The following is a 16005-nucleotide window of genomic DNA, read 5'->3' as shown; positions in this document are numbered from 1 at the left end:
CGCGGGACTAAAATTATAATCCACATCAAGTTTAGGAGTGTTTTTAATACTATCTTTAATTTGTATACTAGAAGCAATTAAATGATCATGTGTTCGTTCTTTAATTTCATGGAAATTTAATTATGTTGTGATACATAATTAAATGATGATAAAGATTTTGATAACCAAGTAGGATTTGATATTTACTGATTCGGATTTTATGTATGGACAATTTCTCAATATCTTGTTCATTCGCAACAAAATATTTTTTTTGTGCATTGATAAAAAAAACATGCTTTTTAGGGGAGAGATTGATAACCAAGTAGGATCTGATATTTACTGATATAAGTCATTATCCTATATTAGAAGTATGAGTGAAGAAACTGGTATCAACCTGTCAGTTTCTTGGAATTAAATTCACATTAGATGGTATATTAGTCTTACTATTTAATTTAAAGAATTCTCATTCCACGTTTCTTTAAAATCTACGGACACCACATATATTTCTTCTTCTCTTTGCTCTTTAGAACTTTAAAGAACAATTGCTATGTTTTCCAGTTGTCCTCACTTGACAATTGACATAGAATACACATTGAGATCTTGTTCAAATGATAATTTTTTTTTTCTGTTAACAACAATTTGTCAGGCATCTTTGTTTTCTGATTTTCTCAACTATTTTGGTGTTAGACAAGAAGAGTTTGGGGCGGAAATTGGAGCTCCCCGACAATAATGGTGAACTTTTTCAGGGTAATTGCCTCTTTTTGTATTTTTCAAGCTAATTCTTGTTTTTTCGTATCTATATTATGTGGGATTGTTTTGCCATAATTTTCGCAATATTATCATATACTTGCCATAGAACTCTGATTCGACAAAGTTGACACACTGCTTATTCTGTATTCCGCTTAATTTTGGGATAAAATTATCCAAGTTGATTGTGCAGAAGGAATCTTATAATCAAGGGTATGTTGTTAATTTTATGCACCCAACCTGTTTAATAATATGTGCGACTCAGTTTATTTAGAGTGATCATGTTGGCTTTTGCAATTTCAAGGGTAACTCTTTGTCATCTCTCTGTTTTGGTCTTGGTTTTTCAGATTTGATTTAATAGTTTTCTGTTTTTCCTCTACTATCTTTTGACGCTCAATTTTTCTCATGCATGTCTCTACATTTGCCTGTAGATTTGGCATATCTTCATATGTTTTTCCCTCAATTTTCTTTTTATGTTCAATTTGCTACCGCCTGTTTCTAGATTTGTCTGAATAAATTTATAAAGCTTTGATTTAAAATTTAGTTGTATGGCTCGATAGAGTTTGAATCTGATAAGTACCGAAAGTTGTTTTTGGGATGTACATTGACATAAATGGATAGAAGGTTTTACCTCTTGGTAGAGGGAGTGATCTACAAACAAGTAGAACGTAGATAGGAGTTCAGCTCATTAATACAAGTCTGCGGGAAGGATAGGCATAAAATCAAGAAGGAAATGATTAATTTAACACTTCATAGGTAATGCATCCTTCCGTTGCCAATTATTTAAAGTTAGATCAATGACTTTTTTTGAGATTTAGAGATGAGTATCTAGAAAAATAATGAAGTTGTTCTACCAATTTTAATAGTATATTTCAAATGTTTGTCTACTATCATTACATTAGCTACTTGTCATTATTCCTGTAGCATATTGTGATTATTCATGCGTTGAATTTCCTTCCCTTTTGTTTGTCCTGTTCTTCGGCTTTCTTTGATTGTTGTCACTTAGATTCTTCGTTTTACTTCTTTCACTTATATTCATGCTTCCTTAAGTGAACTACTTAAACTTTAAAAGGATCCACTCCTAGCTTAGATTACTATTCTAACTTTTGCTAAAATGAACGATGGAATATTTATTTTTGATATAAAAATCTACTAAAATTAAACAGAGGGAGTAGCTAGAGGTTGAGGCTTACTTATCAAATAGAACAACCTTATTAATAAAAAATTAACATCATTACTTTAGAAAACTCTAGGTATATTTATTGATCTTTAACTCACCTTCTTCCTTGTCACGATCTGAATCTATATCCCAGATGAGACCGGCGTCATTGACCTCTCAGAGGTCGCAAACAAGCTTACTTACGTCATTCTTACTTTACATAGATTAATTTTAGCGAAAAATTTGAAATTTTGATTCTTTAATCATACTTGCTAAACATTCTTTATATTTCGTAATCGTTCATCATCAACCATCTAACATTTAATAGATAAGCAACTGAAAGAAATAATTCATTAAGTATTAATTGTATATCGGCCAAAGTAGCACCAATACAAAGTCTGAACCAAAACAGGAAAGAAACGCTAGTGGAACATGCTCCACTAGCTCAACTCTAAAACTACGCTAGAATGTAAAACAGTAGCATCCTCGAAAGCATGAGGACCTACCAAACTCTGGATGAATGCTGACGCTCGAATAGCTGCAACAACGAACTTGTAGCTCTACCGCCCACCTGTGCCTGCACGTAAAAGTAGATGTTTGTATGGAATTAGTACACACTTGTACTAAGTATGGGTATATGCAAGCACACANTCTTAGGTTCACTTAATTTTTGAAGGTATGTTAGACTTATGTGTCTATACAAACAAGCCATTGGGCTTCATTCATAGTCCGCTAAGTGATTCTTACTTTCATAAGATTATGTATTGCAAGACTTATGTATCTTGCATATATGCCAAGATCTTGATTGTTGATCTAAGTAGATGGCATTATTCTTGAATATTTTACTCACGTATGACTTGTGTATCAATATGGAGGTTTGGGCACGGGAACCTAAATTTTGAATCACTTGGATATCATTTATATTTTTCGTTGATTTTATTTCTAATACTCATAACATTAGAATTTTAAATTAAATCTCGACATTTTCATAAAATAATTAATTTTCTATTTTAATTAGGAATCTAAATTAAATCTCAACATTTACATGAAGGAAATAAATTTTCTATTTTAATTAGAATTCTCAATTAAATCTCAATATTTACATAAAAGAATTAATTTTCTATTTTAATTAGAATTCTAAATTAAATCTCCATATTTACATGAAAGAAATAATTTTCTATTTTAATTAGAATTCTAAATTAAATCTCAACATTTACATGAAAGAAATAAATTTTCTTATTTTAATTAGAATTCTAAATTAAATCTCAATATTTACATGAAGGGATAAATTTTCTATTTTAAATTTTACTATTAATTAAACGAAGGGTTGGGGGTTCGAGCCCCCACAACCTCTTAACTTTTTAATTTAATTAAATTCACTATTATGGGGAGGTTGTGGGTCCAAACTCCCACAACCCCCCTTATTTTTGTTTCAATTTCGCTGAGGGGGGACTGTGAGGTGGTGGGTTTGAACCCCCACAGTCCCTCCGTCTTTATTTTTATATAATAAGGGCGAGTGGCAGTGAGGTTGTGGGATCGAATCCCCACAGCCTCACTTTATTTCCTTGATATTTCGGACCTCCCTTCAGCGCTGAGGTCGTGGGTTCGATCCTTACGCCTCGCAACTTTAATTTTATTTTTTTCCTTCCTCGCGCGTACTGGGAGGTCGTGGGTTCGAACCCCACGCCTCCCATTTATTTATTTACTTGATTTTTCTCCTTCTCCTCCCCCTAGGTTGCGAGTTCGACTCTCCCCTACCCCATTCTTTTTTTCTTTGCGAATTTCACCAGCCCCCTGTCCCCGGTTCGAGCCCTGCCTTCAGCACTCCTCTTTATTTATTTTATTAAGGCATGTTTTGGTGAGGTCTCGGGTTCGATCCCTGCAGACCTCACCTATTTTTTCATTCTTTTTTTGTTCAAAATTTCCTGAATTCATCTACAACTTATCTCTAGATTCTGGAAAATTACTCAACAATTTTGTGCATCATTTTTACGGGTTAATTTAGCATTTGTTTTTTTTTTGTACATTCTTTAAGGTTCTTAAGCAAATTTAGAGGGATGATTTGATCATATGTTTTAACTTGAATTTCTAGCATTTTCAATCATATGAATTTCACGATTTTTAAGAGCCTCTAATTGCACATAAAACACGAATAATCTCTATACTATTAACATGCTAAAGAAAAACTCAAAGTCATGATCACAATCTTGCACAAATACATACATATTTTCTTTCATATTCCCATTAGATACAAATTATAGATCATAGTCATGGACACATACTCGAAACGAGATCATTACCACAAACAAGTATCCCTAAATTCTACCAACAAGAATACCCAACCTAAGATCATAGGGAGCTAGTGACAAGGGCATGCAACGGGGAACAACCTTAGTTTCGAAATGAATAATTTGAATCGTAAGGGGCCTCTTAGGAAAGGATCCAAGAGAGAAGAAACCTATACCTTTATTGATGTTCAAACGAAGAATTTGCTACCCAAAACTCTCTCCAAAAATCAGTCCAAGTTACCTCAACGTCCACACCACTCAACGAACAACTTCTCTTCGCCTTAATGTTTTTGGTTGCTTTTTTTTCTTAAAATTTCATGTGAGTTCTTCAAGCGTGAAGAACTGTTGATATATTCTCTTGTTTTTGTTGTGCTTGGCAGAATAACGTGAGAAAGATGGAGAACGTGAGAGAGAGAGAGTTAAGAAGCGTGAGAGAGAGAGAAGTAATAGGATTAGGAGACTAAATTCAAAACTTAGTCAAATAGAATTTAAATTAAATTAATGCAAATCTGGTTTTATTTTAATTAATACGCGAAAAGACCATTATGCCCTTAAAATTTCAGATTTTAAATTAATAATTCAATCACCTTAAGTACCTATTATTTTAATTTTTATTTTTCTGGATCGTTACATTATCCCCCCCTCTAGGAACATTTGTCCCCGAATGACACTACCATTACAAATCGTAATGCCAATTCGATCATAACTTAATCGCTATGAACACTTAGCCAATAGCAACAAAATACAAAGAGATAAGGAAATATAGCCTTACGAGTAGGAAGTCTAACCTCATACTAGTGCATACTCACCACACACAATCAAATACATGAAGGACTAATTAAGACTACTCACCCGTGACTTCACCAGAAGTGCCTTCCTCTGCACCCCTAGACTTGAGTGCGAAGAATCGCTCCTTGGAGCCTCTTCACTTGGACCATTAGACTGAACTCTCTCCTTCCCTTATTCTTGACTTCTCCTAATCGGACAATCCTTCACCATGTGACCCGGTTTGCCACAACTATAACAAGCATTAGTGCCCCTCATACACTCTCCTCCATGTAGTTTGCCACACTTCCTGCAAGGTGGTCTTTCCTGAGGTGTATCTACTTCATTGTTTCTCTTCACTCTGGACTCAGAATTTCTATCATGGCGACCCTTGGATGAAATTGACTCCCCTTGGTGGCAGAGTCCCTTCTTAAACCTAGGCTTATCCCTGATTTCAGTACTACTCTTCCTTGAAAAATTCTCATCAGCTTGCCTTGACTTGTTCCCTACCTAGTTTGTTTCCTCTTTCTGCTTTCCTCCACTTGTTAGGCATGGACCATAAGCCTGGAAAGGTCCATGCTGTCATGCAGCATAGCTGCCCTACACTCCTTTTCGAGATCCTCAGCAATTCCTGTCAAGAATCTACTCATCTCGTCTCTGCTGTTAGACACAAGAGAAATGGCATACCTTGATAGTTTCACAAACTTTAGGGAATACTCCCTGACCATCATAGATCCTTGTTTAAGGTTGATGAACTCCTCAACCTTGGCCTCCCTCATCTCTCTGGGGAAGAATCTTTCCAAAAATGTTGTCTTGAACAGCTCCCATGTGATTGGCACTCCACCTAGGACACGGCTATCTTGCCACATGTTGCACCAAGTCTGTGCAACATCCTTGAGTCGGTAGTAAGCCAGCTCAGCCTTCTCAATATCAGTTGCCCCCATGGCCAGCAGGATCTTATGCATCTCGTTTATAAACTCCTAAGGATCCTCTGAAGTCTTAGCCCCTATGATTATAGGAGGATTCAACCTCGTGAAATCTCGCAGTCTGTCAGCCATGCAGCGAACCGGTGGGTTCTCCCTCTGAACATCTTGTCGGTTGACTTGGGCAGTCATAGCCTGAGCTTGCATCGTGATGGTCTGTTCCATCTAGGCTAGAGATGCCCTCACCTCAGCATCAGTCAATCTAGCTGGGTTAACTGGCATGGCCACTCCTTAAGCTGGAGCCTGGGGTGGATTTTGATTACCCCTAGCTGTTGCTGCTCCCGTCCCAGACCCTTAGTTCTCCAAGTGTTCATTCTCTGAAAAACAACAAGGATTGATGTTAGACACGTTCTTAACACCAAGAATTCAAACATTAGGAAAAGCACGATAAGATCAGAAGAAGGGAAATTTTTCATACGCATCATGCAGTCTCTAATCCAGGATAGTGGTGCACTTCAATACCATGACTTAGAAACTACTTAATGTGGTTGATGTGAACTCATTATTCTCGAAATTTTAACCTAGTGCTCTGATACCAACTTTGTCACGACCGGAATCTATACCCCAGACGAGACCGACGTCGTTGACCTCTCAGAGGTCGCAAACAAGCCTACTTACGTCATTCTTACTTTACATAAGTTAATTTAGCAAAAAATTTGAAATTTTTGATTCTTTAATCATACTTGCTAAACATTCTTTATATTTCGTAATCGTTCATCATCAACCATCTAACATTTAAGAGATCAGCAACTGAAAGAAATAATTCATTAAGTATTAATTGTATATCGGCCAAAGTAGAACCAATACAAAGTATGAACCAAAACAGGAAAGAAACACTAGTGGAACATGCTCCACTAGCTCAACTCTAAAACTTACGCTAGAATGTAAAACAATAGAATCCTCGAAAGCATGAGGACCTACCAAACTCTGGATGAATGCTGACGTCCGAATAGCTGCAACAACGAACCTGTAGCTCTACTGCCCACCTGTGCCTGCACGTAAAAGTAGATGTTTGTATGGAATTAGTACACACTTGTACTAAGTATGGGTATATGCAAGCACACACCAGGGACATGCATGAGAAAGAATCACTCTTTCCTAAAAACATGATTTTTGGAAGTCAAGTCAGTGGACTTGCCAATTTGAGATTGGGAAAGTTATACCATGAGAGTGACATGCATCATTATAATTATCGTACTACACACAACACGTAACATCTTCATATAGCACATAAGATATAACACATAGTTTCTTTCATATTATTCATTCATATGCCATGAGACCTTGTTATCATGGACTTGACCTTAAGACTTTCCAAAATGAGGGCTCAACATATGGGACCTCAACTAGGGAGCCTTCTTTAGCAAACACAGAGTCTGCTTCATTCATTCATACGTACCTCATTTCAGTTCATTCATAAGCCAGTGTGAACACCAGTTATACCTAGGATGTAGATTTAAGACTTTCATCGGGTTTGCTGTGCAATGATCAGGAATAACCTAATGTCATTACCTGAATCTAGCTCACCTCTTGATTATCCTATCCTAACACCTTCGGTATCATTCATTTCTTTATATCATTCATTTGAGGTTGGCCTCATTCATTCATTGGGAACTTTAACTTTAACCAACATAGATCATGTGAGCATCATGAAATCCAGTGTCTCCCCCACACAGAAAAGAGGTGGAATCACCGGCCAAAGTGACTCAATAACATGCTAGCGTATATGGGAATTTAACCCCGCCAGATCCCTATAGTGGCAATATAGGTTCAAAGACTTGGAGATGTATGGAGACCCATACCCGGCAAGCCGGACAGTCTCATCAAATGAGAGTAACGTGAACCTCCGCTCTTCCCGAAAGAAGGCATCACCGCTCATAGCTAGCCTATCGGTGCTCAGTATAAAGTTCCATTACATTCAACTCATACATCATGGAAGTTGGCTTCTAGTATGAGGACATCATAGCTCAATAGATGATTTCTCATCTCATCATTAGTATTAAGTGTTTTAAACTCAATATTTTCATTAGAGTGTTCATAGAGACTTATCTCTTCATTATCTTACACTCTCATTGGTGAGTACGTAGTGGTAACATTTACTTAGGCTCATTTGAGATTGCTCTCATCATATACATTAGCCTCACATCATGATTGTCACCACATTCTTCATTATTGGCACCTTTGTTTTTTCATATTTACTCACCTCTTATTACGTGAATGTTCATTTCTTCATTTCATAGTTCATCTCATCATATGCCAATGCACTTGGCCATTTAGTGTATCTTACATTCGTACTTAACCCTCCTAAGATTCATCATTTCATTATGTACATCTTAGGTTCACTTAATTTTTGAAGGTATGTTAGACTTATGTGTCTATACAAATAAGCCATTGGGCTTCATTCATAGTCCGCTAAGTGATTCTTACTTTCATAAGATTATGTATTGCAAGACTTATGTATCTTGCATATATGCCAAGATCTTGATTGTTGATCTAAGTAGATGGCATTATTCTTGAATATTTTACTCACGTATGACTTGTGTATCAATATGGAGGTTTGGGCACGGGAACCTAAATTTTGAATCACTTGGATATCATTTATATTTTTCGTTGATTTTATTTCTAATACTCATAACATTAGAATTTTAAATTAAATCTCGACATTTTCATAAAATAATTAATTTTCTATTTTAATTAGGAATCTAAATTAAATCTCAACATTTACATGAAGGAAATAAATTTTCTATTTTAATTAGAATTCTCAATTAAATCTCAATATTTACATAAAAGAATTAATTTTCTATTTTAATTAGAATTCTAAATTAAATCTCCATATTTACATGAAAGAAATAATTTTCTATTTTAATTAGAATTCTAAATTAAATCTCAACATTTACATGAAAGAAATAAATTTTCTTATTTTAATTAGAATTCTAAATTAAATCTCAATATTTACATGAAGGGATAAATTTTCTATTTTAAATTTTACTATTAATTAAACGAAGGGTTGGGGGTTCGAGCCCCCACAACCTCTTAACTTTTTAATTTAATTAAATTCACTATTATGGGGAGGTTGTGGGTCCAAACTCCCACAACCCCCCTTATTTTTGTTTCAATTTCGCTGAGGGGGGACTGTGAGGTGGTGGGTTTGAACCCCCACAGTCCCTCCGTCTTTATTTTTATATAATAAGGGCGAGTGGCAGTGAGGTTGTGGGATCGAATCCCCACAGCCTCACTTTATTTCCTTGATATTTCGGACCTCCCTTCAGCGCTGAGGTCGTGGGTTCGATCCTTACGCCTCGCAACTTTAATTTTATTTTTTTCCTTCCTCGCGCGTACTGGGAGGTCGTGGGTTCGAACCCCACGCCTCCCATTTATTTATTTACTTGATTTTTCTCCTTCTCCTCCCCCTAGGTTGCGAGTTCGACTCTCCCCTACCCCATTCTTTTTTTCTTTGCGAATTTCACCAGCCCCCTNTGCCCCCTGTCCCCGGTTCGAGCCCCGCCTTCAGCACTCCTCTTTATTTATTTTATTAAGGCATGTTTTGGTGAGGTCTCGGGTTCGATCCCTGCAGACCTCACCTATTTATTTTTTATTCTTTTTTTGTTCAAAATTTTCAGAATTCATTTACAACTTATCTCCAGATTCTGGAAAATTACTCCACAATTTTGTGCATCATTTTTACGAGTTAATTTAGCGTTTGTTTTTTTTTTTTGTACATTCGTTAAGGTTCTTAAGCAAGTTTAGAGGGATGATTTGATCATATGTTTTAATTAGAACTTCTAGCATTTTCAATCATGTGAATATCACGATTTTTAAGAGCCTCTAATTGCACATAAAACACGAATAATCTCTATACTATTAACATGCTAAAGAAAAACTCAAAGTCGTGATCAAAATCTTGCACAAATACATACATATTTACTTTCATATTCTCATAAGACACAAATTATAGATACATAGTCATGGACACATACTCAAAACGAGATCATCACCACAAACAAGTATCCCTAAATTCTACCAACAAGAATACCCAACATAAGATCATAGGGAGCTAGTGACAAGGGAATGCAACAGGGAACAACCTTAGTTTCGAGATGAATAGTTTGAATCGTAAGGGGCCTCTTGGGAAAGGAGCCAAGAGAGAAGAAACCCATACCTTTATTGATGTTCAAATGAAGAATTTTCTACCCAAAACTCTCTCCAAAAATCAGTCCAAGTTACCTCAACGTCCACACTTCTATTTGCCTTAATGTTTTTGGTTGCTTTTTTTTTCTTAAAATTTCATGTGAGTTCTTCAAGCGTGAAGAACTGTTGATATATTCTCTTGTTTTTGTTGTGCTTGGCAGAATAACGTGAGAAAGATGGAGAACGTGAGAGAGAAAGAGAGAGAGAGAGAGTTAAGAAGCGTGAGAGAGAGAAAACTAATAGGATTAGGAGACTAAATTCTAAACTTAGTCAAATAGAATTTAAATTAAATTAATACAAAAATAATTAAATCACCTTAAGTACTCATTATTTTATTTATTTATTTATTTTTCTGGATCTTTACATTCCTCCATCATCCTGTAGTTTAATGCCCCACCAATATAACCGCAATACCTAGCTTCCACTTTCCATTTCCAACTGTCATTCTTTCTATAGTTCTTGTCGCGTAGATCTATTGAGATCTTCTTTTAGGACCAATATGATGATTATAATTTTGCAATTACCATATTTGTGTTGCATATTTTATACTGCTTTATGTCTACGTTGAGAAGAATTCCACAACTCTTACATTTTTTTTAATTTCTAAAGAACTCTTGCAACTTTTATTATCTTCTCAAATCGTCGTCTTTCATTTTCTATGCATATCTAGATCTTCATTTAATACATGATTTTTTTTGAGATTTTCTGCAAAACCTTTAATTTTTTTGTTGTGATTATTGATTGTATCTTCCTCTTTGGGTTTTTTCCCCAGAAGTTCTCATATCTATTTTTCAATGCTACTATTTTCAGATGCATCAAAGTTGATGTATAATTTTTCATTTTGGGATTTTTTTTCACTTACAGGAAACATCCAACTCAACCCTAATCTGAAGGGCTGGCCAAAATTACTTGCTTCAAATTTTCCTTGAAGAATTGCCACTACTTGCTCCTGCCACCATCATTACAGGTAAGTTCTCTCGCAATATTGATTTTCTGTGGAGGTCTTTTCTCTCAAAGAACATGAAAAATGAAATATTTATTACTCTTTTTTATGTAAATCTTCATTTGAGATTTTCTGCTTCTATATCCATTGTATGCGAATGCAACACAAGTTTGTTGAAATTCAAGCTCTCCTCCTCCATTTCTCTAGAGATTGTTGCTATTTCCTGTTGTAGCCTAATGAAAAGTTAGGAATTATTGAACATGAACATGTAAAACTGATTTGAGATCTTATTTTATATATATATTTATATGAACCATGAAAAGCGTAGATTTATTTGTGCTCTTTGGCTATGTTTTACTAATCAATGTTTCTGTTTTTGCAGGTTACAGCGTTGTATTCTGGCATGAAATAGTATTGATACACGCGAGCTGTTACTTGTAACTTGCAATCAGTCTGAGAAATTCAATGATCCAAGAATCTTGTGTATATTACTAAATTTCTATTTTTATTTATATTTTTCCAATTTTAAGTTGTTCCGCTTGAGATTCAACAGCTAAAATCAATTGTACTAATGTATCTGTTTTTAATTTGTTGGGCCGGTGTCAGCACGGGCATATTGTGTCTAGTATAACAATAAATGTGATTAATAATTTTTAATATGATACACGCATAGTGCGGGCATATATATTAGTTTTAGTTATACTAAAAACCCTTAACATTTAAAACTTTAAAACTAATTACAAGTTATAGCAATCTTCTTCTTCTTCTTTGAAAATAATTAGAAAGTAAATTAAGTTTTTGTCATGATTTTCCTTAGGAAGGAAATATTAACTTGAGATAGATACATGGGGTAAATTTTTATGGATCAAATTTGGTATATGTTTTTAAACATAAAAGTACTAATGGAAAAGAAATGAGTTGAAAATTGCAACAAAAAAGTAAAGGTGAGAATGAGTTGCAACATTTGTTATGAATAAACACAATACACTGCGGTGACAAATGGTTGATTTGGATTAGATTTAGATGGATTGAGAAAAAGTGATTTTGATTACAATCCATCTAAATGTCCAAATATAATATGGGCAAATATAGTTTAGATAAAATGGTTCTTATCCATTTAAGTAAATTTATTTTTCAAAAAGAAAAATTATCCCTCCCTATAGGCACCCGCACTCCCCGCCCCGACCTTCCACCAACCTAACCTAAAAATTTTTATTTTCGAAAAAAAAAAAATTTAACCCCTGCCTTCACCAACCTACCCCTAAAAAACGCCAAAAAAATTTTCAAAAAAATAAATAAATTTACCCCCATCCCCCGGGCACCCCCCTCCCCCCACCTTCCACCAACCTACCCTTAAATTTTTTTTGTTTACCTAAAACAAAAAATCTATTTTTTTTAAAAAAAAAAAAAACAAACAAAATTATCCCCTTCCCCCAAATTTTTTTGTTTTCCAAAAAAAAAAATTGTTTCATTTCTCACTTATATGAAATGAATGTGAATTCTCATGTAACTCATTTTATTCATATTTGTACGAGCTTAAATAGGTTGAGATCATATTAATCCATTAAGAAAAGAAAAAAGAGAATATGGGTGATCCATTTAATTTAATATGGACAAAATGGTTTCATTTCACTTATATGAACTAAAATTGTCAGCCCTAACAATACACACGTACAAAACACGTATATTATACTAGCATGAGTTTAAATGAATTAACATGGTCAATTAAAATTCATAACATGGATTTGTTTGGAACCAAGGCACAGTTGTTGTGGTACTGTTATCATCCAGACTGAAGCGCCAACCCCAACTTGAGCCTTGAAGCACAGTGCTCCAATAGACCAAAACCACTTATAAAGCTTAAATGAACAGATACCAATTTAGTGCACGAACCTACAGGCTGGCCTCAACCTGGAAAATGTTGGAGGGAGATATACAGTGACAATTCAAATGTTCTATTCCTTGTATAGTTTTTCAATAAGCTGGAGTAGGATGCTTTCAAGTTCTTGCCCATTGCTCCATTCATGAGAGTCTGCTTTCAAAAGATTTGGATCACTTAGCAGGTGATCCGACAATGGAAAGCCCTTCCTTGGCATTACATGGTCTCCTTTATCGAGCTTCAACGTTGGGCAGTAATCACCTCTCCCATCTCCAAGATATATGAATCTTGATTTCCCTTTCTCACTCAAGGAAGCTTGGATCTGCTCAATAACAAGACCCTAGGCAGCTCATATTTTAGATATTTGCTACTTGTAGCAATGCATCATTAGGAGCAAAATTTTACTAATTAATGGTAAGAATCACATGAAAATGTCATGGGAGGCAATGGAAGTATGTCTTTAGATCATTTTATGAATCCTATGAGACATGGTCAAAGAGAAAGACGCAACCATAAAGCTTTGTACTTGTAAAATTTTCTGTATAATTTCATCAATATAACCTTCACAAAAGGTAACCAGAGTTGTTACAGGACAATTTATGCATGGGAGATATCAAGACTAGTTATTGGGATGAGTAATTAGTTTCAGAGAATGAGAAAATGGATACCTTGCATAAGTTAGGAGGGCATAGATTACAAGACGCCATATGGTATGGAAAGATCCTCAATCTACCTTCTCCATCTACTGATATTGGGTTAGTAATCACCTTCGAGAAATATCTCTCTAATCCGTGATGTTTCAATATAGTCTCGATATAAAACTCATTCGCATCACTAACTACTTTTAAGTTACATCTGAAATAAGCCCCCAAATGACAATTACAAAATAGAAAATTTTCATTCACAATTTATTTATTTAGAAGAAATACATACCCAAGATCATGAGCTGATTGTATGGCTGAAATTGTGTGAGGATGCAACGGAACGTCCTTCAAACATTCAGCTATCTGCTCAACAGTTTTACCCTCTGAATGTAGCTCCTCCATCATCCTATCCTAAATACCACCCACCCACAGTTAAATCAGAAAATAGAAAACAAAATTCTGCGATAACAAATCAAAATACCAATACTGTTAATGAAAACACGCAAATATAAACCATGAGAGCATTCCAAGGTAAAGTTGGTCGGAGCTGGTTGAACAAATGGGTTAGACCCATATTCTCCACGACCCATCTATCGCTGTCGGCGTCAATGAGAGTCCGATCAAAATCAAATATAATCACGATTTTTGCCCCAACCATATTCACTGATTTCCCGGCGTTAAGTAGAGCCGGGAACCACTGAATTTTCCCCAGATCTGCCAATTACCAACCCGCAACTTCCACAATATTGGATGTCCTCTTCTCCCACTTGAAACAACAAGTTCCAAATTTATTTGGCTAAGGTAAAAAAGAGAACATCTAAATTACGTTCAATTTTACTTGTCCCTTGTTCAAAAGTCATAAGTTAGGATTTCTAACTTATGGTTTTTGGCTTTAAAAAATAAATACTTATAAGCACTTTTTAACTTTATCCAACCATTTCAAAACTGCTTTAAGATTTATTTCAGCTTAAAGCACTTAAGTCAATTCAAACGGGCACTAAATACTTACTCATATATTCCTAATTACATGTCTAATTTTTCTTTTTTCTTTTTACTTATTTCTATTAATGAAAAAGGGTATGATAAAATAACTCAACTTTTTTCATTTGGAGTTGATATGTCTCTCATTATAAAAGTGGTTCATATATATCCTTACGGTTATACAAATGGCTCACATATATCCCCATTGTAGCAAAATGAGCTCACATATACCCTTCATTTAATGAAAGTGAAAAAGTTAGTTTCAAATTTATATTTTTGACTTTTAATTTTCTTAAAAATTATTTAAGGGTATATATGGGATTATATTTTAAAAAAAAATAATGAAAAATTAAACTAAGATTAATTTTTTCATTTCCTTTAGAAGAAGAGGTATATGTGAACTATTTGATACCTCGCCTCAAATTTATAAACTCCTGGGCTTTTGCCTCCCTTAACTCTCTTGGGAAGAACCTGTCCAGAAAGGTCTCACTAAAGCAATCCCAAGTGATAGGAGTTGCATCCGTATCCTTATTTTTTTTTTTCTGTTGAGTAAACCAAATGTGATAGGATGCCAACTTTACCCTATCATTACCGGTTACTTTCATCACTTTATAGATCTTCTTGACCTCATCTATGAAGTTTTGGGATCCTCACCGATCTGTGATCCGAAGAACTCAGGCGAATTCATCCTAAGAAAATTAGGAACCCTGACTGCCACTGATCCACCACTAGAATTTGCATGAACAGGAACCTGTTGGTTATTCTGGTTGGTCACACTCTAGGCCAAAAGCTGAATGACATTTCGAAACTCCGCATTTGAAACTTTCTAATCTAGAACTAGTGGAGTTGCGCTATCATTTGGTGCATTCACATTGCTTACATAAGCTTTATGAGGAGGCATAATCTGAAAGCGCATAATGATGGATAAAAAGTGATCATACCTTACGCACGATAAGTCTAAAATGGATAGAAAGCGATCATACCTTACGCACGATAAGTCTAACAAGAAAATTCAAGTTTTTCTAAAATGTTTTGCAGTCTCCTTCTCATTAGATGTGGCGCGCTTCACACCCATGAAAAGGACTCTACAAGATCTAGGTTTACGAGTGACCCCTAGCTAACCCTCCTGGCATATGATAAACATACTAAAGAAACTGAAGTAAGGAAATATTGTGCAGAAGCTAAATCATAAGGTAAACTGAAATGAAATGATGGAGAATACCCATAACTATTTGAATATACAAAAACTAAGAGTTTAACAATAACTGAAAAGTCAAACTAAAATGTTGAAACTGAAACTATGTCTGAAATAAGCCTCTAACTGACTAGAAGTGTTGGACATGCCCAAGCTAAAATCTTGAAAAATCTTAAACTACAGACTAAAAGCAAAAGAAACATGTATGTCTTCCTCGAAGAATGACTCACAACTGATACTGGTGAGGTAAAGAT

General features: G+C 35.0%; 1 protein-coding gene and 1 long non-coding RNA gene across 3 annotated transcripts; one reads left to right on the top strand and one right to left on the bottom strand.

The window, feature by feature from the left end:
• Positions 1-446: 446 nt before the first annotated feature.
• On the top strand, positions 447-11722 carry LOC107025521. Its single transcript, XR_001457413.2, has 3 exons — positions 447-726; positions 10974-11076; positions 11435-11722. It is a non-coding gene; the product is annotated as an uncharacterized LOC107025521 (long non-coding RNA).
• A 921-nt stretch (positions 11723-12643) lies between these two features.
• On the bottom strand, positions 12644-14424 carry LOC107024218 (inorganic pyrophosphatase 1-like). Of its 2 annotated transcripts, none has more exons than XM_015225151.2 (4): positions 14090-14424; positions 13865-13986; positions 13600-13786; positions 12644-13253 (listed from the first exon to the last, which is right to left on the bottom strand). In XM_015225151.2, exons 1-4 carry the CDS (start codon positions 14231-14233, stop codon positions 13008-13010), a joined length of 699 nt encoding a protein of 232 aa, XP_015080637.1. In that variant the 5' UTR covers positions 14234-14424; the 3' UTR covers positions 12644-13007. The 2 variants fall into 2 exon arrangements, with proteins under 2 accessions (XP_015080637.1, XP_015080636.1); XM_015225150.2 differs by having other exon boundaries at positions 12644-13271; positions 14090-14421.
• Between the last annotated feature and the right edge of the window lie 1581 nt (positions 14425-16005).

Source organism: Solanum pennellii, chromosome 7 (genome assembly GCF_001406875.1).
Source record: "Solanum pennellii chromosome 7, SPENNV200".
Classification (NCBI taxonomy): Eukaryota; Viridiplantae; Streptophyta; class Magnoliopsida; order Solanales; family Solanaceae; genus Solanum; species Solanum pennellii.
The sequence above is the reverse complement of the archived record's forward strand: the minus strand, read 5'-3'. Positions and strand labels throughout refer to the sequence as shown.